At 45.4% G+C, this 26,485-nt stretch overlaps 1 protein-coding gene across 1 annotated transcript; it reads right to left on the bottom strand.

The window, feature by feature from the left end:
• Positions 1-791: 791 nt before the first annotated feature.
• gigyf2 (GRB10 interacting GYF protein 2) lies at positions 792-25,482 on the bottom strand. Its single transcript, XM_030773477.1, has 30 exons — positions 25,441-25,482; positions 22,803-22,857; positions 22,472-22,610; positions 22,096-22,191; positions 21,342-21,450; positions 20,948-21,056; positions 20,284-20,324; positions 20,038-20,070; positions 19,626-19,802; positions 19,113-19,332; positions 17,080-17,240; positions 16,407-16,664; positions 15,291-15,475; positions 14,511-14,667; positions 13,840-14,006; positions 13,438-13,532; positions 12,976-13,092; positions 12,285-12,424; positions 11,542-11,648; positions 9,299-9,439; positions 8,592-8,750; positions 7,214-7,468; positions 6,085-6,210; positions 5,371-5,610; positions 4,552-4,739; positions 4,257-4,405; positions 2,704-2,876; positions 2,181-2,189; positions 1,845-2,007; positions 792-975 (listed from the first exon to the last, which is right to left on the bottom strand). Exons 2-30 carry the CDS (start codon positions 22,838-22,840, stop codon positions 908-910), a joined length of 4,020 nt encoding a protein of 1,339 aa, XP_030629337.1. The 5' UTR covers positions 22,841-22,857; positions 25,441-25,482; the 3' UTR covers positions 792-907.
• Between the last annotated feature and the right edge of the window lie 1,003 nt (positions 25,483-26,485).

Consider the following 26,485-nt stretch of genomic DNA (forward strand, 5'->3'; position numbering starts at 1 on the left):
GTTTATTCTTTAAACAGCCTAATATTTTACAAGAAATGGATTAACTAATTGGAACTCTTGAACATGTCCTTAAAACAGGACATGGGTGAACACACATCCTCAGGTCCTACGGCACCGTTTTGCACCAACAACCGGCAGCAAAGTGGAAGGGGAGAGGACAACAACCAAAAACAAAAACAAAAAAAAAACAAACAAACAAAAAAAAACAAAATGGGTGGGGGGGGACAACAACAGCAAAAAAAAAAAAATCAATAAATTAGGAAATGAAGTGAGAGTAATAATAGTAATAATAATAACAGGGGTTAATACTATCATTTTTGTCTAGTTTTCACTTTACACCCCATTTATATCCACATTAAAAAAAAAAACAAAAAAAAAAAAAACAACCCCTCTCATCGGGATGATGGTCATCTCTAGCTGTGTCATTTCACATGAGGAGAGACAGAGCACCGGGAGAGAGTCCGTCTGAATGAACAAGCTCCATTCCCAACACACGCACACACCCACACACCAGGCAGAGCTTCATGTTGTCCACTCCTTTCTTTTTTGTGAGGGTGATGGTGGGGTGGGGGTATTTTGGGTGATTTTTGTGTTTGTGTGTGTGTGTTTTCACAAGTGTCTCTGCCACAGATCTAGGTCAAGATAGTGGGCAAGATATCTGGTTCCTCTAATGTTCAAAATAAAAAATAAAAAAAACAAATTTAAAAAAAAAAAAAAAAAAAAAAAAAAAGACAGGGAGAGAGAGAGAGAAGAAAACGAGGTAGGGTGGGGGGGGGGGATTTGGGGAAAATATCTATATGCATATATGTGTGTATGTGGTGTGACAGAACAGCTCGGCAGCTGCTCTGAATGGTGAAGCGGGAACAGTCAGTTTAGTGGGGTTGACAGTCAGTCCCATCCACGGTCCTCAAAAATCTTCCACAGTTTCAATCTCACCCATGTTCAGCCTCTCAGACGACGCATTCACAGAGAAACCTGGAGCGACAGCGACAAGGACGAAAAAAACGTTAGAGAAAGACCTTGGCTTGCAGCCGTCTCAGATAATCAGATAAAAGTTTAAGTTCACGTTCTAGTGGAACAGACACACTTAAGAGACGGGCCTGTTTTTTTTTTTTTAAATAGTGCTGTCTCACAATATTCTCTCTTCCGCATTACAAAAGGTCATATCAAACGTTTGAAATATTACAAGGAGAAAAAACGAAAACAAAAAAAAAACGACCTGTATGTAACCCAAACCACGTGAATACGTCTACGTGCACACAGAACTCTCCCAGTTCAGATCCCAACAATACACACCCCTTTTTGCAACATTACCAAAAATCTACACCCTCATACATTAAACCAGGTTTCTTTTTCTGTTTTTGACTAACACAGCCACACTTTTTATCCTGTCTCTTCACTCATTTCCTATTCCGCACCGTCCATTCAACACACGCCGTTTAAAAGAGCCACAGACGCACGGAGGTGCGACCGGCTGCAATAATCCCGGTTTCAAACAAACAGAAACACACTTCAGACTCCAGACCGTCGCGGGCTTCACTATCTGCCTCGTCCAAAACAAAAGATGAAACGTACGTTCACACTGCATGCAAAAGATAAAAGCGCATAGCGGCCTGACAGCATGGAAACAAGCGGTGTCAAGCAGTTACTCAGATAAGGACAACAAGACTGATAAGAGATCTGTGGTGTCAGTTTTCCTCTTCTTCATCTTTCTTTTTTTTTTTCTTTTTCCTCTGACTCTGATACTTGTAAAATGTCTTCTAGGCCACAGGTGTACCTACAAAAATGTCCATCTGGTCTAAAATGCTGTGCTCTGACTGATACTGTCCAGGCTAGATGCTCACCTAAGAGGCTGGGGTCCGCCCGTACCATCTTCTGCTTCCTCTTCTTCTTGCCTGAGGTGACCGTCTCGAAGCGCGGCTGCTGCTGCTGCTGCTGCTGCATGCTCGAGTGGTTGGTCTGGAACACAGGCTGAGGGCCCGTCTGACTCACGCCCCACACAGAGTCCTGACACCCCCCAAAAACACACAAAAAAACAGAGTCAGAAATAACACACAGTGTAAACACAGCACTGCCCGCTCAAACACACACACACACACGCCTTAGCACTGAAATGTGTCTGTGTAGCATTAAAGCCACTCAAAGCTGAGTGATCCAGTGACAAGCAGACTACATAAAACCTGCTTCACCTTCCACTAAATCTGTCATATTCAACTAAATCTTTCATATTCACGCAAAGCAAGAGAAAGCAAAAAAAAAAAAAATACTTCAAGTAATATGGGGTACTCAATGTTTGCCTGTACCTTTAAAATGAAATAAATCCCTAAAAATACTACACTCAGCTCCTGGGGACCTGGCAGGCCGTCAATGGAATTCAACCCCCCTCTATGTCCTATACCGAACACTAAGTCTCTGCCTCTCTCACACACACACGCACACTTTCTCTTTCACATGTATACACACGTTGTAACACACACACACACAGACACACGCACACTTTCTCTTTCACATGTATACACACGTTGTAACACACACACATACACACACAGACACACACAGACATATGCACACTTTCTCTTTCACATATATACACACGTTGTAACACACACAGACACACACACACACACACACACATATGCACACTTTCTCTTTCAAATATATACACACGTTGTAACACACACACACACACACACACACACACACCTGCTGCTGTTTCTGCGGAGGCTTCTGCTGGTTGGCGTTCTGTTTGGCACGACGTTCCAGGAACTGCTTGGCAAAGTCCTTGGCCTGGGGCGTGTCTCCGAGGTAGGCTCTGACGTAGTCATGCACTTCATAGGGCGAGTCCACCTCTTTCAGGAAGGAGGCGAATGTGGGAACTAGAGAGAGCACAGCACAGGAAGTGGACGGCTTGAGTTTTTTTATGATCTATTTATTTATTTGTCATTAAAAGGCTCTGGACACTGAGAAATGGAACATGAGCAGGAGCATGATGGTTGGAAAGTCGAATGAAAAACTGCACAGCTTTTAGCAATTTCCAAGGGCTGTGAATGAACACGTCAGGTTTGGCCAAATAAATAAATAAATAATAAAAACATCAAAAATACGAATTAGCAACTAGGAAAACAAAAAATACGTGGTGTTTGTATTCAGACCCGTCACATTCAAAGACTTCAGAGTGAATGAAAGACATGACGTGGGAGTGAAAACGTGACAGTCTCCAGGATGCTGCGTGGTTCTTCGCAGTGCCAGACTGGCAGACAGATCTGCAGTCGCTCTCTGCAAACCGCAGACTGTATCTCTAATGCTCTCAACTCTTTGATGGGTTCCGGATGTCTGGGGCTAGAGGGAGTTAAAGACTCGAGTTTGAGAGCCTCGGCGCGCGTGTGCGACTTCCTCCGAAACGCAATCAGATCAGGCGTCGGCGCGTTTCAGATTGGTCTTGGTTCCTGTGTTGCCCTGACAACGGTATCAAAACACAACCTGCATGTCTGAGGCTGGGACGTGGATAGGGTGCTGGGCAGAGGAAATGGTTAGACCAGTGATGCACATGTCACAGCGAGATGGGGGTTACACGCATTTCTACCGACGATTTTAAGACCAAACTCGAAACGCGTCTCCCCAGTGTTAGCTAAATCTCTTCCTCTCACTCATCCCTCCAACGCAATTCTGACTAACAGCCCCTCACCCAAACAATTCAGATCTTATGTGACATCTGCAGGTTGTATCAAGGTTGTATCAGGGTGTGCGTGTGTGTGCGCGTGCGTGTGCACGGGGGGGGGGGGTTAGTTAACTCAGAGTAAGGAGTAAATCTCCTAATAGAAGAGGCCTATGGCATAAAGCCATAGGGCCCTTTTGTTAGGAGGCTTACTACTTTCTCTGACTTAACTAACGCCAAGCAGTCTCTTGGTGACGGCTGGGTTTGGTGTTCATGGAGTTCATCGTGTGTGTGCTTCTGAGCGTGTGACTACATATCACTACATATCACAACACAATTTCACCATGTAGGCAGGTAGGGCTGTATGGTGCACGTGCGCGTGTGTGTGTGTGTGTAGAAACACAGTCTCACCATCCAGGATGCTGGCAGTGTATTCTGCGTGCGGTTGTTTGGTTAGGGGTGGAGGGTGTTTTGTGTGTGTGTGTGTGTAGAAACACAATCTCACCATCCAGGACGCTGGCAGTGTATTGTGCTTGTGGTTGTTTGGTTAGGGGTGGAGGGTGTTTTGTGTGTGTGTGTGTGTGTGGGTACACAGTCTCACCATCCAGGTTGTTAGCGGTGTTCAGTGTGTGCAACGTTTGTTCGCACCACTGCATGAAGCTGTCCTGACTCTTATTGGCTCCCTGAAACAGTTTGAGCAACTTCTCCTCTTCCTCCACCTTCTTATTGGATCGTCCACTGTTACTGTTACTGCGTGAGAGAGAGAGAGAGACGTTATTCAAAAACTGATCTGAGGACAGAGGTACACTCATGATCAGTGATAGTCGGGCAGTCTCTGGCTGGCCCTCTGTCTCATTCGTGCAGAAAGCAGGTTAAGATGGTCAGTGACTGGTTACCTGAGGTTAGCATTGCTCTTGTTTTTCTGGGCGTTTCCTTTCCGCGTGGGTGGAGGCTGAGTCTCCTTCACGGCCTCATCCCAGAAACCCACGTTAGAGTTCTGAGTGTCCCCCCAGATACTACTGGTGTCTGAACTCCAGTGCGAGTTAGTCACATTAACTGGTCCCCACACAGACGAACTGAGGCTCTACAAAGAGAAAGACAGAGAAACAGAGAGAGAGAGAGAGAGAGAGAGAGAGGGGATCAGGAGGAATAAATAAAAAAAAACAGGAAGAAAACAGCTGTCAATGTGACACTGAGACTGACCTATGCCAGGTTTTCAAACGGAAGAAAAGGCAGATCTCCAGCTTTTCGTGACAGCAGAAAAACTTTGCACATCATCCAAGATCAGTCAAATCTATCACTAATAAAAATACTCTGGAGTCAGTTCTCAGCTTCATTAATTAATTAAACTTCATTTTAACCATAGCGACATATTGACGTGAAAACAACACCGCCTTTATCACAAGCAAACGTGAGCTCTCCGCGTTAGTTTCAGCAGGTAAATGTCTCAAACGCTGTCTACACCGGATCTCGGATCTGCCCTCAAAAGAAAAAAAAAAAAAAAGCCACCAGAGAAGGAAAACAAAAAAGTGACTGGTTTGCATGTCAGCAAACCTCACAGTGCAACTTGCATCTCAAAGTGCTTAGGTGCTGAAAATAATCACAAAACTACAGGAATTGCCTACGTTTCCACTCTACAACACCTCCAACACTATATATATAAAAAAAAAAACAAAAAAAACGCATTACAGAGCGTCCCAGCCTCTTTTACTCACAGTCCTGTTGTGGGTGCGGTTTTGCTGAGCCGCGTTGGACAGCTGTTGCTGCTGCTGCTCCTTCCTCTCTTTCATCTGCTGGGCCTCTTCCCTCTGGATCTCCAGCAGGGACTTGGTGGCGGCCGGCTGCTTGGCCACGTTGCCCCAGCCCGACAGCTTGGCCTGGGGCTGCAGCTGCTGCTGCTGCTGTTGCTGCTGCTGCTGCTGCGCCTTCAGGAGCTCCTGCTGCTGCCGTCTCTGCTGAGAGAGCCCGGGGAAAAGGCACACGGGTGAGCGCGCAGAGAAGGCCGACGCCTTGCTTTCTCTAAACCGCGCCCGGAGTCCATGAGACGAGCGGAGCCCGACGCAACGGGCGGGTGACGACCGAATTACGTGCGGCGGAACACTGGTCGGATTTATGAGAGCTTGACTTAGTGCTTGCGGTCTAATCGCCGCTGAGACATTGAGGCGACTGAAAGAGAAAACCAGCGTGTGCGTGTGAATGCATGTGAGAGAGTGAGTAAGTGTGAGAGAGAGAGAGAGAGAGCGCGCGAGACAGAGCGTGACAAAGCAGGAGGACACATTTGTTTTCGCGTCTCGAGGCTCAAAGCCGGCGGTTTTCTGTAGTCTGTGCCACACTGGGTTGTGGTGTTTTGTTATTTTTTTTTTTTTTATTTCGTACTGCTAGGGCTCCAGAGCCCCTGACTGACTGACTGACAAGAGCTCAAGGCTTACCTCTTCTCGGGCTTGCCGCTCTCTCTCCTCCTCCAGTTTCTGGATCTCGGCGAGCGACAGGGGGTTCTGGGGCTGCGTCAGGGCCGCGGAGGCAGACTGCTGACCCCACTTAGAGGACGAGGGGAGCTGAGCATGACAGAAATGAAGAGAGATGTGAAACGTGTGAGAGATGAACGTCACAGCGGGGAATGGAAAAAAAAAAAAAAAAAAAAAAAAAAGTCACCTTTCTCATCATAAGGTTACTGAAAGCATCAGAACGCTGACTGTCCTGACAGACACCAGAAAGAGTTTGTAGACAAAGGGAAGAAAAAAACAAAAACAAAGAACAAAACACTTCTGCAAAAACGTCTTTCTCCAGATAAGCCTTATGTCTGGTGTTTTGGTAGAGGTTGGATCCAGATAAGCCTTATGTCTGGTGTTTTGGTAGAAGTTGGATCCAGACAAGCCTTATGTCTGGTGTTTTGGTAGAAGTTGGATCCAGACAAGCCTTATGTCTGGTGTTTTGGTAGAGGTTGGATCCAGATAAGCCCTATGTTTGGTGTTTTGGTAGAGGTTGGATCCAGATAAGCCTTATGTCTGGTGTTTTGGTAGAGGTTGGATCCAGATAAGCCTTATGTCTGGTGTTTTGGTAGAAGATGGATCCAGACAAGCCTTATGTTTAGTGTTTTGGTAGAAGTTGGCCTTACAAATCTAAGTGTCTTTTTGTCTTGCAGAACTTCATTAGGTGAATTTATTGTAGATATGAAGCTGATAATAGATGAACTGTATAAACAGTTACTGTATAGAAACAGTTCATAGAAGCTATTAAAAAAACCAACAACATCAATTAATTAAAAATGCTAACATACTATTTAGCACTTATTTTGTGACTACAGTATGGGGCCCTTTGACCAACATGTAGTTCACTCTCTTCCATTTGTATCTGGTCTAATACTGAACTTGGCTTCTGCACTTAGACCACAGACAGCTTCCACATGACTGTTTGCTTGGTTTGTACTCTGCCTGTGGAGGAAGTCACGTTGGATAAAGGCGTCTGCTAAGTGAACAGACAGAGTGTAAAAGTTCACTCAGCTAAGAGAACAGAGAGTAGAGTGAAGCCGCTCCTGGGCGTCGGTCCTGGGGGTCTGACCTTCATCTGTGCCAGCTGCTGTTGTTGCTGCTGCTGCTGTAGCCGTCTCAGCGCCTCCTGCTGTTGTAGTCTCTGTCTCTGCAGCTCCTGCTGCCGCTGCGCCTCCTGCTCCCTCCTCTTCTGCTCCTCCTGCTGCTGACGAGCCAACGCCGCCGCAGCGGCCGCAGCCACCGCCGCTGCCTCCTCCTCCAACCGTTTCTCCTCCTCTCTCCTCCTCTGGGCCTCCAGCTCCTCTTGCTTCTTTCTCTCCTCCTCCTTTCAACGGAGACAAAGTGAAAGTCAGGTAGCGTTTCACGCAAATACACCCACGCTCACACACACACACGCAAAAAGTTACAACTCCAACATGCAACTACAACGAAAGTCTAACAGCTTACACCTTAACAAACCTCTGAGAGTTCCACTGCATCACTCACTGTTTCAGAATGTGCAACATGCCCTCTGACCTTCAGGCTTATAAAACAAAACACACGTTTTTCTTCTCTCTCAGTCACATCAAAACGGTTCTGCGTCATAAAAACATTTAGAGACACATGTACACACATATCAATCTGAAGCTGAGTCTGTAAGTTATCCTATGGAATAAAATTCCATCCACACACATATTACAACAGCATCTCCTTTCTCACAGACCCACAAAGGTTTACTAGTTCATCCAACACTCTACACGCCCGATACGAAACGTAAAGTCAGTAAGAAATCCAGTTTAAGCGTTGCTCTTAAATGAAGTGTCGACTGACGATTATCAGAGATCCCTGCACTGTGCACTGGGAGAGGTCAGGTCTATGCCCCTAGCGCAACTTTCTCTCGAAATGTTATCTGCAAATGTTCCAGCAATTTTCCAAACAGAGTAATGTGTGAACGTGAGCCAGCCGCTAAAAACTGCAGGAAAACTTGATGTGGCAATTTTCAGGGACCAGACCTGGTAACTTTTCCAGAAAAGTTCCAGATAGACTCAAGTATGAACAAAGCCAGATAAACTTGGTGAGCTACTTGTACTGCGGCGTGCTCATGCCTGGCTGAGCTGGGAGATTTAATGTAGCTAAACAAAACCTGGCGAATCTGCAATTAACTATCAGTGAAGCATCTCATGGAATCTCATCATCAACTGTCTACAAAACGTGTTGAAAATTGTTAGCCAACATTTTATAGGATCCACTCACTCAAAACACAGCTTGTTCTGCCACATACATTAGTCAATGTATCCTGTTCTCCCAGCATTTTCACGTCACGCGTGACACGCGTTTGTCCCGACAATGTTCCGCCAACGCGGTGCCGCTGTGCTAGGGGGTTTTATCCAGCGGCATGGCTGGAGAAGTTCATCTGGCAACGTCCTGGCTCTTAGGTCTGAAACAGGTCTTCAGTTTGGACACCTCACCTGCTTACGGAGAAGCTCTTCCCTTTGTCTCCTCTCTTCCTCCTCTCTCTTCCTCTCCTCCAGCCTGCGGAGCGCCTCCTCCTGCGCCAGCCGTTCCTCCTCCTCTTTCTGCCTGCGCTGGGCCTCCTCCTGTTCTCTCTGCCTCCTCAGCGCCTCTTCCTGTGGGGAGGAGAAAAAAAGAAAAAAAAACAAAAAAACATGAAAAGCCACTAGCAGCATCTAAATGTTCCTACACACGGCCCTGAGAAACCAAAAGAGGTTTCAACAATGCATGAAAACTCAAACTTCAGTTCTGAAACTACTGGTTGTGAACATGATGATATTTGCATAAAACACAGACACGCATTCACAAACATAACATAACCCTTTCTGTTAAACACCTGTGTCAAAGCATTTAGGCATTAGTAAATTGAGCGTTCACACCTTACAGAAACACAGGAACTTCTGTGGAGCTGCCTTTGGCAGGTAAGACCGATTCTTTACATTGGAGATAAACTTGGGCACTTATATCAGACGTCACTTACATGGCATTAAGACCTTAGACCAAAAGCTTTCAGATGCAATGCAACCGCAACAAGCTGAGCGAGGGCACTTTCTAGGAGCTTATTGGTCGATTTGTTGGCAGCTGCACTGTTGAATCAGTTAGACCGGAAAAGTGAGGATCTTTAAGGACTTTGTCATAAACCTTTCCTCTCGCGTCTCGTTACCTGTTTGCGTCGTGCCAGCTCCTCTTCCTCCAGACGCTTGCGTTCTTCTTCCTGTCGCACTCGTAACGCCTCTTCCAGACGTTTCCTCTCCTCCTCTTCCCTTTTCGCCCGAAGCTCAGCCTCCCTTCTTTCCATCTCCAACTTGATTGGAGGAAACAGCCATCAGTCATAACCAAGGTAAACAGCCAGTAATAACAAACACTTATCTACAGCGTAGACCCTGCAAGATCTGTATCCAAAGTCTCAAATCACAGCCAAAATGTAAAAAAAAAAACCCAAAAAAAACCAAAACAAAACAAAAAAAACCCACACCTCCTAATGCTTTTTTTGTTAAGTTTGCGTGTACATTCAGCTGTGAGGTTTCCTATGGACTTTTGAATCAGACAGCTGTTTTGTGGCTGTTATGGACTTTTGAATCAGACAGCTGTTTTGTGGCTGTTATGGACTTTTGAATCAGACGGCTGTTTTGTGGCTGTTATGGACTTTTGAATCAGATGGCTGTTTTCAGTTGTTATGGACTTTTGAATCAGACGGCTGTAATGTGGTCGTTATGGACTTTTGAATCAGACAGCTGTAATGTGGTCGTTATGGACTTTTGAATCAGACAGCTGTAATGTGGTCGTTATGGACTTTTGAATCAGACAGCTGTAATGTGGTCGTTATGGACTTTTGAATCAGACAGCTGTAATGTGGTCGTTATGGACTTTTGAATCAGACAGCTGTTTTGTGGTCGTTATGGACTTTTGAATCAGACAGCTGTAATGTGGTCGTTATGGACTTTTGAATCAGACGGCTGTAATGTGGTCGTTATGGACTTTTGAATCAGACAGCTGTAATGTGGTCGTTATGGACTTTTGAATCAGACAGCTGTTTTGTGGTCGTTATGGACTTTTGAATCAGACAGCTGTAATGTGGTCGTTATGGACTTTTGAATCAGACAGCTGTAATGTGGTCGTTATGGACTTTTGAATCAGACAGCTGTAATGTGGTCGTTATGGACTTTTGAATCAGACAGCTGTTTTGTGGTCGTTATGGACTTTTGAATCAGACAGCTGTAATGTGGTCGTTATGGACTTTTGAATCAGACAGCTGTAATGTGGTCGTTATGGACTTTTGAATCAGACAGCTGTAATGTGGTCGTTATGGACTTTTGAATCAGACAGCTGTTTTGTGGTCGTTATGGACTTTTGAATCAGACAGCTGTAATGTGGTCGTTATGGACTTTTGAATCAGACAGCTGTAATGTGGTCGTTATGGACTTTTGAATCAGACAGCTGTAATGTGGTCGTTATGGACTTTTGAATCAGACGGCTGTAATGTGGTCGTTATGGACTTTTGAATCAGACAGCTGTAATGTGGTCGTTATGGACTTTTGAATCAGACAGCTGTTTTGTGGTCGTTATGGACTTTTGAATCAGACAGCTGTAATGTGGTCGTTATGGACTTTTGAATCAGACAGCTGTTTTGTGGTCGTTATGGACTTTTGAATCAGACAGCTGTAATGTGGTCGTTATGGACTTTTGAATCAGACAGCTGTAATGTGGTCGTTATGGACTTTTGAATCAGACAGCTGTAATGTGGTCGTTATGGACTTTTGAATCAGACAGCTGTTTTGTGGTCGTTATGGACTTTTGAATCAGACAGCTGTAATGTGGTCGTTATGGACTTTTGAATCAGACAGCTGTAATGTGGTCGTTATGGACTTTTGAATCAGACAGCTGTAATGTGGTCGTTATGGACTTTTGAATCAGACGGCTGTAATGTGGTCGTTATGGACTTTTGAATCAGACAGCTGTAATGTGGTCGTTATGGACTTTTGAATCAGACAGCTGTAATGTGGTCGTTATGGACTTTTGAATCAGACAGCTGTAATGTGGTCGTTATGGACTTTTGAATCAGACAGCTGTTTTGTGGTCGTTATGGACTTTTGAATCAGACGGCTGTAATGTGGTCGTTATGGACTTTTGAATCAGACAGCTGTAATGTGGTCGTTATGGACTTTTGAATCAGACAGCTGTAATGTGGTCGTTATGGACTTTTGAATCAGACGGCTGTTTTGTGGTCGTTATGGACTTTTGAATCAGACGGCTGTTTTGTGGTCGTTATGGACTTTTGAATCAGACAGCTGTAATGTGGTCGTTATGGACTTTTGAATCAGACAGCTGTAATGTGGTCGTTATGGACTTTTGAATCAGACGGCTGTTTTGTGGTTGCTCTTCATTACCGTGAACAGTCTTGCTCACCTTCACAGCTTTAGCCTTTTCCAGCTGTTGTATCTGCTCTATGGATGGGGCTGGGCCTGGAGGTATGGAGTCAATGGGCAAGTCCCAGACACTGCTTCCTTCCCAAGCTGTTCAAAACACACACACACACACAGACAGACACATACCACCACATATGACTCTGCACGTGAAAGGATCCGCGACTTCCTTTACTGTATGAGTCCGAGTAAATTTATATTAAAATCGTGTTTTTCTCTCTCTCTCTGTCTGTGGTCATTAAAGTAGTCAAGAACAAGAGCGTGACTGCTCTGAACATTTCCGCTGCCTTGTGGTAAACACACACACACACACACACACATTTGTACGATGGTCTGCAACAATTCTGAAGCTAAGGAAACATATGACCCCAAGGGAAACAACTCAAACCACACGTTCCAACTGAATCTGATTTGACTTGAAATGAACTATTCTCTAGTAAAACGCTGGCCACGTCGCAACAAACAGGTGTCGTGTATGAAAGACGTGAGTGATCGCTCTAGCTGACGTGCAAGGGCAAAAAAAACAAGACGTCAGGGGACACTGTGTGGTTTCACAGAAACAGGGTGTGTGGTCACGTTACGGAGAAAGGCACATCCTGGCTGCTGAACGCTGAGGGTTCTAAAGGCTTCTCTGTCTTAAGAGTGTTCAGGATTCTGAAGGTGCTGCGATGGGTTCTGAGAATGCTATACGACAGTTTGGGTGGAGTGTGCTGGGTGCTGACGTACTGCTGGGGACTGCCGTCTGAAGGTTTGGAGTACAGGATGCCTGAGTGGAAGGGTTCTGGATTTCCCAAACAGAACCCGCGTCAGGAACCGACATGGAACGCGTTACTGGAGGCAGTAAGCTCTGTGCCGGTTCTGCTGATCTGAGAAAGAGAGAGAACAAACATATTTCAAACTGTTAGAAACCCTGACTGTAACGGGTTAAAAAAAAAGGAACAACCACCCTAAAGAATCCCTCAGCAGTAGCAGCGCATTAAAATAAACGTCTGATCTTGGCCTGGACACTCAAGAATGACTAACCATGAAAAAAACAGTACAGCTTAATGCTGCCAAAATACCTCATGAAGCAGTTCATGTTCACTCACACGGTGTATGTATGTGTGAGAGTTGACATTTGCCCTAAATTCCGTTAAACCACTATAAAACCACTACTGCGACCCCCCTGCTGTAACAGCAGGTAACCACTCCATAAATGTCTTTCTTATTCAACATGCTGAGTTATTAGGAAACAAGCCTTTTTTCCCCCTTTGACTTGCACTTTAATGATTTGGGCATACGCATTTTCTTATTTAGCAGGGTTCAGGCTGGTCTGTTTGTTTCCAGGCTGTGATGTCCCTTTGTTGGTATGTGTGTGTGTGTGTGTGTGTGTGCGCGATGCATTTCTTTGGTGTGCGAGTGTGTGGTTGTCCTTCACCTCATTTTTAGAGCCTGGTGTAGAAGCAGGTTGATCTGCTGCTGTTGTGGTGGGGGTGGGGCGGCTGAACTCAGAGCTGCGGCCTTCTGCTGGGCCAGGGCCTGAGCATACTGTTGTCTACACAGACAGACAGGTAAACAGGGGAGAGAGAGAGAGAGACAGAGGGAGAGAGAGAGAAAAATGGCCGAAAAAAAAAATACCATAGTGTTAATAAATTCTACAATTACTGCCACCATTACTACTGTCTCATTATCATTTTAAAATTGACACATACTTTTGATTCATAACACAGGCATAATTTAAAAACTGCACCCGAATTCTTAAAGCCGAAAATTATAGTTATACATCAGAACATGTCCAAGAACCACTCTGCATCTCTCTCTCTCTCTCACACACACACACACACACACACAGAGTAGTATTGGTGTACAGCCTGAGTGCACTGACAGGTGGCCATCCTACCTGAGCAGGTACTGGTACTGTAGCTGCTGAAGCTGATACAGGTTAATAGCATTAAGCTCCTGCTGTCTTTTCAACCGCTCTTGATCGGCATCCCCCTAAACACACACACACACACACACACACACAAATACAGGCTTTATAACAACAGTCTACAACACACCAGGATACATTCCTTTCTGAGTCAAACACTGGATTTAATGTTGGCAGTCTGTAATGAAGGGGCAAGCGGGTTGTAACAGTAAGGTGTAACACACAGCTGCAGGTGAATGGCCTGGGTCAATCTGGTGAACCTGTCCGTAACGGTTAAGCCGTACAGATGACACCTGCACAGGGCAGGACATGACATCCATTTGACCAGAACACAGACGGTGGTGGTAGTGGTAGTGGTGGTGGTGCCGTTACCCGAATGGGAGGTGGAGCAGGCCCGGCGGAGAAGGGCACGCGCCCCCACATTTTAATAATCTCTCCCAGCGGCTGGAAGATTTCGTCACACCCCCTCTTCACCAGCAGAGACATGGTGAAATAGCCCGCCTGGAACCACTCCGTCATCTCCTGGTTGTTAAAAGGCCCTGAGGAAAGCCAACGGCAAGAGTACTAGTGAACAGTCATAACCGGGTTACACAGACCACACAGACAAATAATGGTCGCGTCGAGGGTTTTCTCTGCACCATGCGGTACAAACACAGCTTATGCTCCACTTTAGCTGCTACCAAAGGCCTAGTTTGTGAGATTAACTTTTCCCTGAAACTGTTTAATGGCATACCGTCTTCCTCCTGTTTGCGACGTGTGTATATATATATATATATATATATATATATATATATATATATATATATATATATATATATATATATATATATATATATATATGTATCATTCTTACGCAATTAACAAGAAATGTACATGTAACATGACATCAAATAACTTTCGCTGAATATACAGCATAACAGTGGGACATCTGCCATCTTTAATAACGCACTAAAATCCACTCTCTCCTTCACTTAAATATTTCCAGGTTCACATATTACAGGCCCATGAGACACAGGGTTTGCTACAGTGATGCCATCTCTCACCCTGTATCTCTCCCTGGGGGTCTTTATAAAACCATTTGAGCGCGGCCTCTGGTGAGCGTGGTATGCCTGCTGCTTGCGGTCTCTCCGCGGTCTTAGCTGCCAGTCGCTCGTCATCCACGCCACCGTCCTGCAGATAAGCCACCATCTTCTCCGCTTCCTGTTCAGGGAGAACAGAGGGGGGAAAAAAAAAAAAAACACGCGGACAGATAAGAGACGAGACAAGGTCAAAGTGCAAAGTTCAGCTCGTGATACTGCATCGCTAAAGTTCTACGTTCTTATGAAATCAGTCCCCCCCCCCCAAAGTGAAGATCAAACTGAGGCCAAAAAGTCCGACTAAAATAAAATACAGCTCAAACGTTACGGTTTCACTCTGCATTTAAAGCAGGCCAATTAAATTGACCACTTTCATCTCCAGTTCTGTTTCACGTTAAGCTCCAATAAAAACCATGTTGTCTGTGTGTTGGTCGACTACAACGACAGAATTCAGTTTTTAGCAATGCGTCAGACACGGCAATGACGGTGAAGTTATGGCATGCAGAAAGGTGAAACTGCTTCTCACAGGTGCGAGTGTGTGTGTGTGTGTCTCTGCATGTGCACGTGTGAGAATTAAACACGGTCATTCCTGTGACACGCGCACACGGCATGGCAGCAATATCAATGTGGTCGTGTCTGACACGCTGTGGGTCTTCTGGCCTAAGCCTGTCGCGATTAACACTCCTGCCTGCCCAAACTGGCCTGGGTGTTCTCGCGTACCTGTCCCCGTCTGAGTGCCTGTCTCACCTGTTCAAAGTGCTTCAGGCCCTCGTCCTCGTCCGTCTCCGCGGGCGGGGCAGGGGGCCTGCCGATGGGTGCTATGATGCCCGCGGCGTAAGGCAGGGGCCCTGGCACGGCCAGGGGCACCTCCAGGGGCTTGGGCTGCACCAGCGGCTGCTGCGGCACCACCGTCGGCGAGGGGGCGGGGACATCTGAAGAACCAACCAATCACAGTGTCAGCTGGAAAAAGTGCTGCACTTCAAATCACATGCAGGTTAAGTACAGAGACTGGCTGAGGAGACTGCGGAACGTGGGAAGGATTCTGTGTATCTGAAGCTACGTTCAGTGTATCTGAGCCCATGTTGAAAAAGCACTACCCCATGTCACCGTGGGCGTGGCCCGTGTCTGAACACTGAGGGCTTAACTCTCAGACAGTGGGGACTGAGGTGTATGTTTTCATACATGACACTTTGCTTTAACCCCCCCCCCCCCCCCCACCACACACACACACACACACACACACACACACACACATCCAACAAATGTGAGGACATAATGTGACCTGCACATGAATGTGATGCTATGTAAAAGACACTGTGTCTATGTGGCCTGTAGGAGGATGCACTGAGTCTCATGGATCTGTGAGAGTCAGAGGATCACTGCGGTATAAAAGAGGAAGTTCTGTATGTCACTAGGTGCTGCGTCAGAAATGTGTCTGGCCTATGCATGTGTGTATGTTTACATCTGTGTATGTGTGCGTGCGTCTGTGCGTGCAAGCGTGTGTGTGCAGATGGGTGCATGTGCATCTGTGTGTGTTCGTGCATCTGTGTCTGTGCTTCTGTGGTTGTGTGTGTGTGTGTGTGCTGATGGGTGCACGTGCATCTGTGTATGTGTGTGTCTGTGCACCTATGTATGTCTGTGTGTGTGTTTGCATGTCTGTGTGTTTGTGTGTGTGTGTGTCAGTGCCTCTGTGTGTGTGTTTGCATGTCTGTGTGTTTGTGTGTGTGTGTCAGTGCGTCTTTGTGTGTGTGTGGGTGTGTGTGTCAGTGCGTCTTTGTGTGTGTGTGTGTGTGTGTGTGTCAGTGCGTCTTTGCGTGTGCGTGTGTGTGTGTGTGTCAGTGCGTCTTTGTGTGTATGTCTTGCCTGTGAGTGTAGCTGTAATGTGAGGTATAGAGATAGCTTCCACTATACTGCTGGGGAGGGAAGCGTGTGGAGGGGGGGCTTTGCTGGCCTCAGGGGGGTGTATTTCGGGAGCCGGGGGTCTCTCTCCCAGCCTCTCCGTCTCCTCGATTCGTTCTGGATGTGGGGCTGGGGTTACGACCGGGGCAGGAGGCTCGGGCAGACACGCTACGGTCGGTAACGGAGCGGATGCTGGAGCTTCCTCTTCGGATGTACTGACTTCTGCCAAAAAGACAGATTGTCACGAGTCACGTCAGAGTGGTTTGACAGACAGATCAACCGTCGCAGAAGAGTAACTTCCTAATTTAGCTGCCAAAAATAAAGCACAGCCTCAGCTGACCCAAATATTAGTGTGAGATCATTTGTAATGCTTGACAGGTCTGTTCTTCCTCTTTATTTCACAGGAAAGAAAAAAAAAAAAAAAAAAAAAAAAAAAAAAAACACATTTCCTTTGTCTGCATATCTTCAAAAAAAAAAAGAAGAAAACCATAAACATGACGGGGGAAGAACACAGCTTTTGAAACATCAGAAACAACCGTTCACTCCACAACCCGCATGATTTCTCATGATAGGCATCTTGTTTGGGTCACCCCTCCCTCCCTCCCTCCCCACAGGGTCCTTTAAGGCAGCGCTTTACCTTCGGTCTTCTCTGCATCCTTCTTGGCCTCTGTGTCTGTCTCTTTGGTCTCTTCTGCTTCACTTTCCTCCTTTTCCGATTGCTCTTCGCACTCTTCCAATGGCCGGAAGTCCAGCTCTGCCTCTTCCAAGATGGGCTCCTTAGGAGCCTTCTGATTGGATACAGGGGGAAGGGAAGAGATGATGTAAGACGTCAGGGCATCAATCAAAGTCTGAATGTTACATATGAGTCCGAAGGACTGCAATCCTAGGATTGGTCGAATCCCGTCTAGGGCTGTACAATTAAAACGAGCATCAAAATACAGCCATGTGCAATTATCAGACTGCGAAAGGTTCAGTTCAATGTATTTATGCCATAGCCATTTGTGATTGGCTAGCAGGTGCCCATTAAACTTGTATGCCAGAATGAGATGTTCACACAGACTCAGTCAAAAGTTTGATCACTGTTCTAAATCAACAACCCTAATACACTAAAACGCATGTAACCATACCAACAGTAGTCGATAAAGGGAACAGCTCTTCGTTAGGTTTAGCTCACGCTACACGACATCACAAAGACGAATGCTTTTAATTTGCCTGCGGAACACGGAATTATATACTGGATTATTACGTCGAGAGTACTCCATTAAACCCTATGTGTCTGGCGTGTCTCACAGTCACGTCTAGGTTAAACGCTGACAAACCACGACACCTCGTTGACTCGTCCTGTGGTATGAATGTCTTATCGGAAACGCTTGAGTAACAGAGAGACTGTATCAGATAAGCAGTGTCATGGCGACCGACTCTGGAGGCTGCCTTGGGCAACGTCCACTCGCAGGTTTGGCTAAAGCCACAAATTGGGGGAACTAGAATGTTATTACCATGACAACACTGTTTGTTTCCTATTTCTCTATTAGTACTTTCAACTGTGAGTAAGCAAATGTATGTAATGCCTCAACCATTTTTTTTTTTTTTCTTTTTTTATTCTTTGGTAAGTGACCTCTGGCCTGTTCCGATATACAACAAAACCACTCTGGATTGTGGAGCTATTTGCCTCAGCTTTGTCTATTATTTTCCCGTAGCTGGACACTTTGTCAGGTAAAAAAAACAAAAAAAACACAACAGCCTGCTGGACATGGTCCCTTATATGTCAGACCACACAGAGCATTATAATGAGCGTTAGGCAAAGCCCACGCATGTGAAGGAGGACACGGTTTGAACCAAAACAAACTGCTGATGCTTTTGTAAGCAAGGTGCTGCAAAACACTCAGATTCCACTGCTACATTCATCACTGCATAGCCAGATTATAACCGCTTCATAATAAGAATCACTTCTAAATCAGCTAATTTGACCTCAAAATCAGAAACTGCGAAATCACAGCGGAAAACATACAAATACCACTTTTAGATTAATCGCCACAATCCAGATTATAATCGCTTCGTAATGGAAACACTTCAAAATCAGCTCATTATGACCTCAGAAACAGAAACTGGTGGGTGTGTTACTCAGCTCATCACAGACATGTGACATTTTGAAAATGGTAGCACTCGAGGACTTGATTTGGACCGGGGGGGGGGGGGGGGGGGGATCTTCTCAAACCGTTCGCCCGCATAAGCCCTGAAACCACACGTAGCCTGTGTGTTCTGACGAAGTGAAAAACTGTCCCTTCGCCCATAACACGATCGTAACGGCAACATCCAATCTCACCCTCGCCGTCTGCCCTCTAACCTTCAAAACCCTAATCCCTAGAACCACACCCTCTGCCCTTACACCTTTGCCCGACCCCTGCGCCCGTACGACCTCAGGGACAGTCCCGTTACGTCTGAACTTGGCCAAAGCCTTCGTTTATCAGTCGGGACTTGGCACAGGAGAGAGCTAATATAGAGACAGGTCCGTGAACCGAGACTTCTCACACCCTACGCCCTTGCGATCTCAAGCGTGGCCCCAAAACCTTCACGTCTGATCTTGGCCAAAGCGTTTGTTTATTATTTGGGACGTGGTGTGGACAGAAGCGTCACGGAGACAGGTCTGTAAACCAAGACTGCTTGTCCCCGCTTGCCTTGAGAGAGAGGAAGGCCCCGGAGGAGTCGAATGTCCCCGTCTCCTCCTCCGCGTCTTCCAGGCACCACTCCGGCAGGCTGTCCCTCTCGTCCTCCATGCTCCCGCTGCCGGAACGCGGCCGTCGGTAACTCCGCTCCTCCTCCCCCCGCGAGTCAAACGGGAAACGCCGCCTCTGCTCCGGGTGTTCCCGCCACCCTGCCGAACGAGGACCGTCTGAGAGAGAGAGAGAGAGAGAGAGAGAGAGAGAGAGAGAGAGACAGTTATTGATATATACTTCCCAACAAATTGCAACAAAGTTCTCCAAAACCTTCACTAGGCATCCTCACAAACGCTCCCCACTGGGGTACGTCACTGTGTTATCTGACTGTAAGTGAGACAGGTCAGAAGAATCTCTGAGACAGACAGACAGACAGACAGACAGAGGAAACAGTGGAAGAAAGCACATCACATGCAGTCACGGACTCCGTGGGGTCGAGGGAGGGGTGGAGGGCGTCGACAGAGCGCACCTGGACTCGGTGGGCACCAGCGGTCAGCGTCCCGTCGAGAACCCGCCAGTCTCCAGCCCCCCTCATCATCCTCACCATTCTGTTCCTCGCGGGACATGCGCCAGTTCTCGCTCTCCGAGCGTGTGAATTCATGCTTCCTGCCCGTGCCTGGCCCACCCTCCTCATAGTTAGCACGTACTGAGAGAGAGAGAGAGAGGCAAGGAAAGACAAAGAATGATGAGTAACTTCAGACCATGACACCGGCTTATCAATGCGGTAACCCGAGCAATAGGCAATACAAACATGCCTATGCAAACACATCCAACCCCAAATGCACCAAACATTACCACCAGACCCCTTCTAAACTTCGATACAGAAACATGGCATTCTTTCTAATGCAAACTAACGACAGACCAGGAGCAGGAAGACTTACTGTGATTCATCGGAAAGTGTGCTGGAGCTCCATCTGAGAGAGAAAGAGCGAGAGAGAGAGAGAAAGCGAGAGAGAGAATGAGCAGCAGAGAGTGAGTGAAAAGCACGTGATCAGGTTCAACTGCAAAGGCACGCGTAGGATTAAATCATATTTCACCACAATGCTAAATAAGTTTCATTAGCACCACGAGAGGCGAAAAACCCACCCTCATTGGTCACCACTAGGATCTGAAATGATTATACTAACCTGGATCTTTTCGACCAGGTTTTTCAAACCTTCTGTCTCCCCTAAATAAAAAAAAAAAAGACACGCACACGCATGCGCGCGCACACACACACACACACAAACAAAAAGCATTAGGCAAGAAACAAACAAAAAAAAAACCCAATCAACTTTCAATTCTCTCATAAGAAAAAAAAAATTGCAACACCGGATATCAACACAACATTCACAAGTTTATCTTAATAAGGTGAGTCAATCAGTAAAGTGAAATCCGTTCTCTCTCTTTTTTTTTTCCCCTTCCAATCTCAAAGGGCAGATGTCAACAAAAATCAGTCAAAACATCCGGAGCAGACGATTTGAATGTGCAGATATCTGAGGTTGAGCGTTGCACACCGTCCCAACATTACCGGGCTGGCAGCTATATTCAGAATGTTCTGGAAAGCAACGCTTATCCGTAAACAGATCTGACAAAACCGTCGACTTAAACATGTCAGATCAACAGAAACCTCTGCCAACTCAAAACAAAAGACAACAAAAAAAAAAAAACAACAAAAAAAAACCAAAAAAAAAAAACCTGGTTGCTGACAGTTTGGATGTAGTGCACAGTGTTACATGGGCTGCAGTCACAAATGGTGTTCTTCCCCCCCTTGTTTTCTGCTTTTCTTTTTTTGGAAGAAGACTAACACACCTCTCTTCCCAACTCTGAGAGCGATGCATCTCTCTGCCTCCGCGACCAAATCCCCCTTCCACATCATCGAAACTTCTTTGGTAAAACCCTCCATCGCCTCTGCCCCGACCTGCGTAGATTATCACACACGCACACAAACACACACTATAGCATCAGGCTCCCTCACTCTCTCCATCCAAAACACCTCAAACGAACGCACAGACTCTTATATGAGCGGATGCAGAGTAAACACTGCCCCTTCTATACAGGATGCACGACATACTCGAGTTATTACTAATGCACCACCACTTTCACCATGCAAAACAAAAACCTCAAATGCTGCTCTGCAACTCTGATTTACATCTTCCTCTCCAGCAAAACCAAACAGAGTTCATGGGTGCAAACAAGCCCTCACCTCGTCCCCTTGACGAACTTCGACCTCTTGGTGCCCCTGCTACTGTGCCTCCTCCTCTACCCGTCAGTCGAAGGACAGCTGCACTGTTTACAGACATGGAGAAATTTCTCTGTGGAGAAAGAGAAAGAAACACACACACACACACACACACAGGTCTCCACGTCAGTCTGTGCCAATGCAGAGCGCTCCATTGTTTGTAATGAGACAGGGAGACAAAGGCCTGGCAGAAAATTCCACAGCTGCTTTAAATACTGCACATTCATTCTGTATGAGAATGACATCTTTCATACAGAGACTTCAAAGGAACATCTCTCACTGACATGACCTGTTCTTTCGGCTACCCAGCTGACGACATCACCTGTTTAGCTTGAGCCATGATAAACCAGAAGATCTGAATTATTACAGTGACAGGTACAAACTTTACTAAGCCTCAGTAACTACACCAACACAAAAATGCCTGACTGCAATTACAAAACAGATCTTCAGCAACATTTAGAGGGTTCCGAAATAAACTGACACCAAGATAAAAACAGCATGGGTACTCTTTGTAGAATGACATATAGTTAGTGAGAATTCAAGAAAACAGTCCACTCAGATTCCATTGGTTAAAATGTTGGTTGCTAGGCAACAGTAAACAAAAAAGGGTGGGGTAATTTGGCTTCATCATTCAAACATGCCATGGTTGTGCTCTCTAACACCAAAGCTGGAGCCTGAATCAACCAGTCAGAGAGATGATGTGAATATATCCGCTTACCTGCTCCTCCTCTGTAAAGGGTACGAGAGCGAGCGGGGGAAGGGGTTCCTCTTGTAAAATTGGCAGAAATTCCTTATCGTGTAGATCTACCGGAATCTAACCAGGACAAAACCGCGGTAGAGAGAGAGAGAGAATAGGTTAAGTCATAAGATCGTCCTCACAGATGCGTCGCCTCACTAAAGGTCAAACTCTGCCAACAGGACAAAAACAAGTATCAGTTCAAACGCAAGTACCAGCTCAGTGCACACACCTACACTCATATGAAACCTCTGACATGAAACTTGTCATGGCTGGGCTTTGCGCCGTTCTGCGGTGGAAGACACGCGCTCGCAGTCAAGGCAGCGTACCACCTGTGCTTGGCCGAGCGTCGACTCACCTTGATATCCTTTACATAAAGTGCTAGCATCTCTTCTCGCCCGTAGCGGTAATCTGCAAGTTTATACTTTGGCAACGCAGGTGAGAGAGGGGGCGAAGCCACACTGCTACTACCCCCTCCACCGGACAGGGCCCGGAGCCTAGAAAACAGAAAGGGGGGGGGGGGGGGGTGTTGGAGAAAGAGAAAACTGTCACTTTTCACGAGCCTCAGCTTGCAGGTAGCCGTAGCCTGGAGCAGTCAGAGTGGGTTTTCGAATTCATCTGTCAGTCTCAGGGATTACTGTATTCTGTGTTTAAAGGTCTCATGCTTTCAGGGGCTAAAACATACTCACCATTCTGGTCCGAAGTTAAGCGTCTGGGTTTCTGCCATTTTTTTTCCAAGGAATTCTAGAGGGGAAAACAAAACAAACAAAATACAAAAACGTTGTTGTTTGATCAGATCAAAGCAAAAATAAAAAATGATTCCCTGAAAAATCTTTAAAGTAGCACACTTTCATATGAAAATGAATTCGAAAGGTCAACGAGAAATCACTTGAATCACAAATTACAACCCTAATAAAGCGTTATCTTATCTTACAACACTGATGAATTTTTATTTTCTCCAGTATAATTTCAATCTAGGCCTGCAACACTGATTGTGCCACTCCACGTAACAGAAACCTTTAAACAAACCTTTAAATGTGTATTTTTAAAAGAGAACAAGATCAAACTTTGCTAACTTTTGAGTTGTTTATGCTGTTAATGACATTAGCAGTTAAGCATACAAGCTCAGCCTACATATACATGGATATCAACCCATCTGTAATTAGCTTCATGATGTTTAAGGTGTTTTGGGAGTGGAATATTGTTAGAGGTAATGATGTGTTTAAACAGACAGTGGATGCCATTTGAAAACTGACTGGATATGTCATTCGTGAGATTCATTTCACATGACACGACCCCAACCCAAACTAAGTCCCAATTATGACCTGCTGTCAAAAACCATCAAACCACCAACTTTTTCCGATACCACTTATGTTTATCAAAGTACAAGCATCCATGATCCGCTGCACTGAAGACATTACAAACCTTCTTACACAACTGTCTGGCAGATAGCTGAGTTTTACATAAGAGCAGGACACAGAGTAATCACATCTGTGACACGAACATGTTTGAGTTCATTCCAAGGAGGGGGGTGAATCCACCCCCCACCCCCCAAAACACTTCTCTGCTACCGTATTCTCCCCCGCATCCCTCTATCCACAGCTATTTTAAGAACTCTCCCAATTAGGAAGGGTGTTCTCACACATCCCTCCTGGCTCTGCGGAAGGGTTTCCCCTGGCCTGCTGTTTTGTCTCAGGAGTAAACAGCACAGCTCGGCAGCAAGCAACTGTTTTGACTCCTCCGAACTTACAATCACAACCAAGGAGTGTGTCAGCAATGATTTCCAAATAGCACGCCGACATAAAATCCAAAAAAAAAAAAAAAGAGGAAAAAACAAAACAAAACAAACAAAAAAAAGAAACATCAACGTGGATCACCCCGCTTTTTTAAAATTTTCATATCCTGATTTAATGCAGTTGAAACATCAATAAATCGTACCTCCGCGCTTTATACAACTGTAGTGTAAAAGCATAAACTTGATGCAACTTCAGATTGTCCTTTAACCACGTGTAGCTACAACCTCGCTCGTGAAGGAAGCTAACAAACAAACTTTAGCAAAGAGGGCAAATGTTGCCAAATTCTCTGTCAGTTTGGTCCGGAACAGCACTAGCTACCCATGCAGCCGCAAGCTAATCTGTTTACGTGGAGATTAAAAGACAGCTGGTCAAGCTACCAAAAATGCGATAATTACATAATTGTACACACGACAAGTTCAGTGTGTCTAGCAGAATACCAATCAAGTCTCTTTAACCGGCTGCCACCGCCTTTCGTTGCACAGAAAATGTTATCCTACCACGTTTGTAAATGTTATCTGGTTAGCCAACTTGGCTCAGGTTAGATAACCTAACTTGGTCTGATTACACGGGCAGATGCTACACGTAACTTGTTAATTCCGCCAGCTAACGCTTAAAAGGGAGATTTAATGTTGTGAACTAACTAGATGCTATTAAAGAGCAGACCAAGTGAGTCGTAATTATATTTAAATCACATCAAAACACAGAGAAAATCTAATACTCCGGCTTTAAAGTATGAGAAATTACTCAAGCCTTGATAAGCTAATTTATTAAGTAAAACGTCTCTCTCTTAACCAGGGGTTTTAAACGACATTCCGTTGAGTTAGCTTATGTCATTAACTAATTCTACAACAAGTCTGAACACGGAAAATCAGTGTTCAGAGTAAGTTACTTCGCCTAGTTAACTTAACATCTGGATCCGCCGTTTGTACAACTCATGTAGTTAAGATAATTGATTTGTAAAGCTTGTAAGTAAGCTATCGAGGGGGGTATATAGCAACTGCATTCTGCGCTAATGTTCAGTTCCTACACTGCGGGACAGATCTTACAGTGAAACCTTACAAACCAGCATGCGTGGTAACGCTAACTCAATTCATGATTTATTGACACCAAATCCACAGCTGAGTGCTGCAGCAGCGATATCATACTGACAATTAAATCTGAATACTTCCCAGATGTCACCTAAAAACGACGCGTCAGAAAACATGCACAGAGATAAGTAAAACTGGCGACAGTGTGTCAGTGAGTTGACACGAGTTAATCCTTAACCCCCAATCCTCCGTGAGGCCTACAAATCCTGAGGCCAAAACGGCTTTTCTTGCTGAAGTATACCCGAATCGTTTGCCTCCAACGTGGCACTCCTTTGTAACCAAGACCAGGGCTTCACGGCCTAAGTAACCTGCGCGTAATAACACTGGTCTATTCGCTTTCAGTCCACCGGGCTGGGGGTTTCAGGACACTGTGAAATAATGATATCAAACAAATACGTTTTTATTTTGTAGTAAAACCGTCTGCACAAACCTCGCTGTCTTACCTCTGCTTTTACTGACAGCGCTGGGGTTGTATGCGAGTTGTGTCTCTCTTCGTTTCCACAAGATGGCTGAAAATGGGTCACATGACAACGCATATCCCCAAAAAGACCCGGATGCCGGGAACTGGAGGGGGGGCTAACCAGAACCATTGAGTTTTAACGTGGTAACGTAGTATGATATTCATCGAAATTAAATCACGCACTGGTAATGTTAGGGGTAACTCAAAGGCGTAAAAGCGTTTTTTGGCTTACTTTCATTTACTTTCTAACTTGTAAGGAAAGTAAATAGGTAATTTTAAACAAAGTAAAATAAAGCGCAACTACTTCACTAAAAACCCAAAACAGTCAACGGCATCAGGTCCAGTGATGAAAATCTGGAGGGGATCAGAGATTAAGTAGTACACCGATTTTGTAAAAGAAGACAGAGTTGATTTTCTACAAACTCTCAAGTCACATCTCCTCCCGATATGTCGGATTACACACGTTTTTCCATCTTATATTATGTATTTTTAGCGAGAGTGTAAGTGTAGAATGTAGAGGCAGAAGTGTTCAAAGAACATGTACCTTTAATTATTGCATTCATCGTGGTATAATATAGTCTGTGATTGATTTTCGTACTGGCCCAGTTTCACTGCAGAAAGTACAGTGCTACACTAGCATTTAAGTACACAAAGTGAAAAGTAAAATGACTAACATTACTTGCCCAGTTTGATTACACAGACTACAAGTGAAACCTACAAGCAGTAAGAAATAAGATGAGAGAGATACATGGCATGCAACCTGGAGCCATTCTGGGAACTGCCAGGTACGTCATGTTAAATACAAGCATGGGTTTACTGTACTGATAGCGATTAGTCGATTTGATGTGTGGTGCACCAAGTGCTAAAAATGAAGTTTAGGCTGCATTTCCCAAATGAACACAGACCATCCATAAATGTTCTTTGCTTTGTTTTTCAAAGCTGACGTTTAGTTTAATACTATTTATTCCATATTGCTGAAATCTAAACCCATTTGCCAATGACACTTTAGCCCGCACAGCTCTGAGGAG

This window comes from Chanos chanos, chromosome 5, assembly GCF_902362185.1.
Source record: "Chanos chanos chromosome 5, fChaCha1.1, whole genome shotgun sequence".
NCBI classification, from domain to species: domain Eukaryota; kingdom Metazoa; phylum Chordata; class Actinopteri; order Gonorynchiformes; family Chanidae; genus Chanos; species Chanos chanos.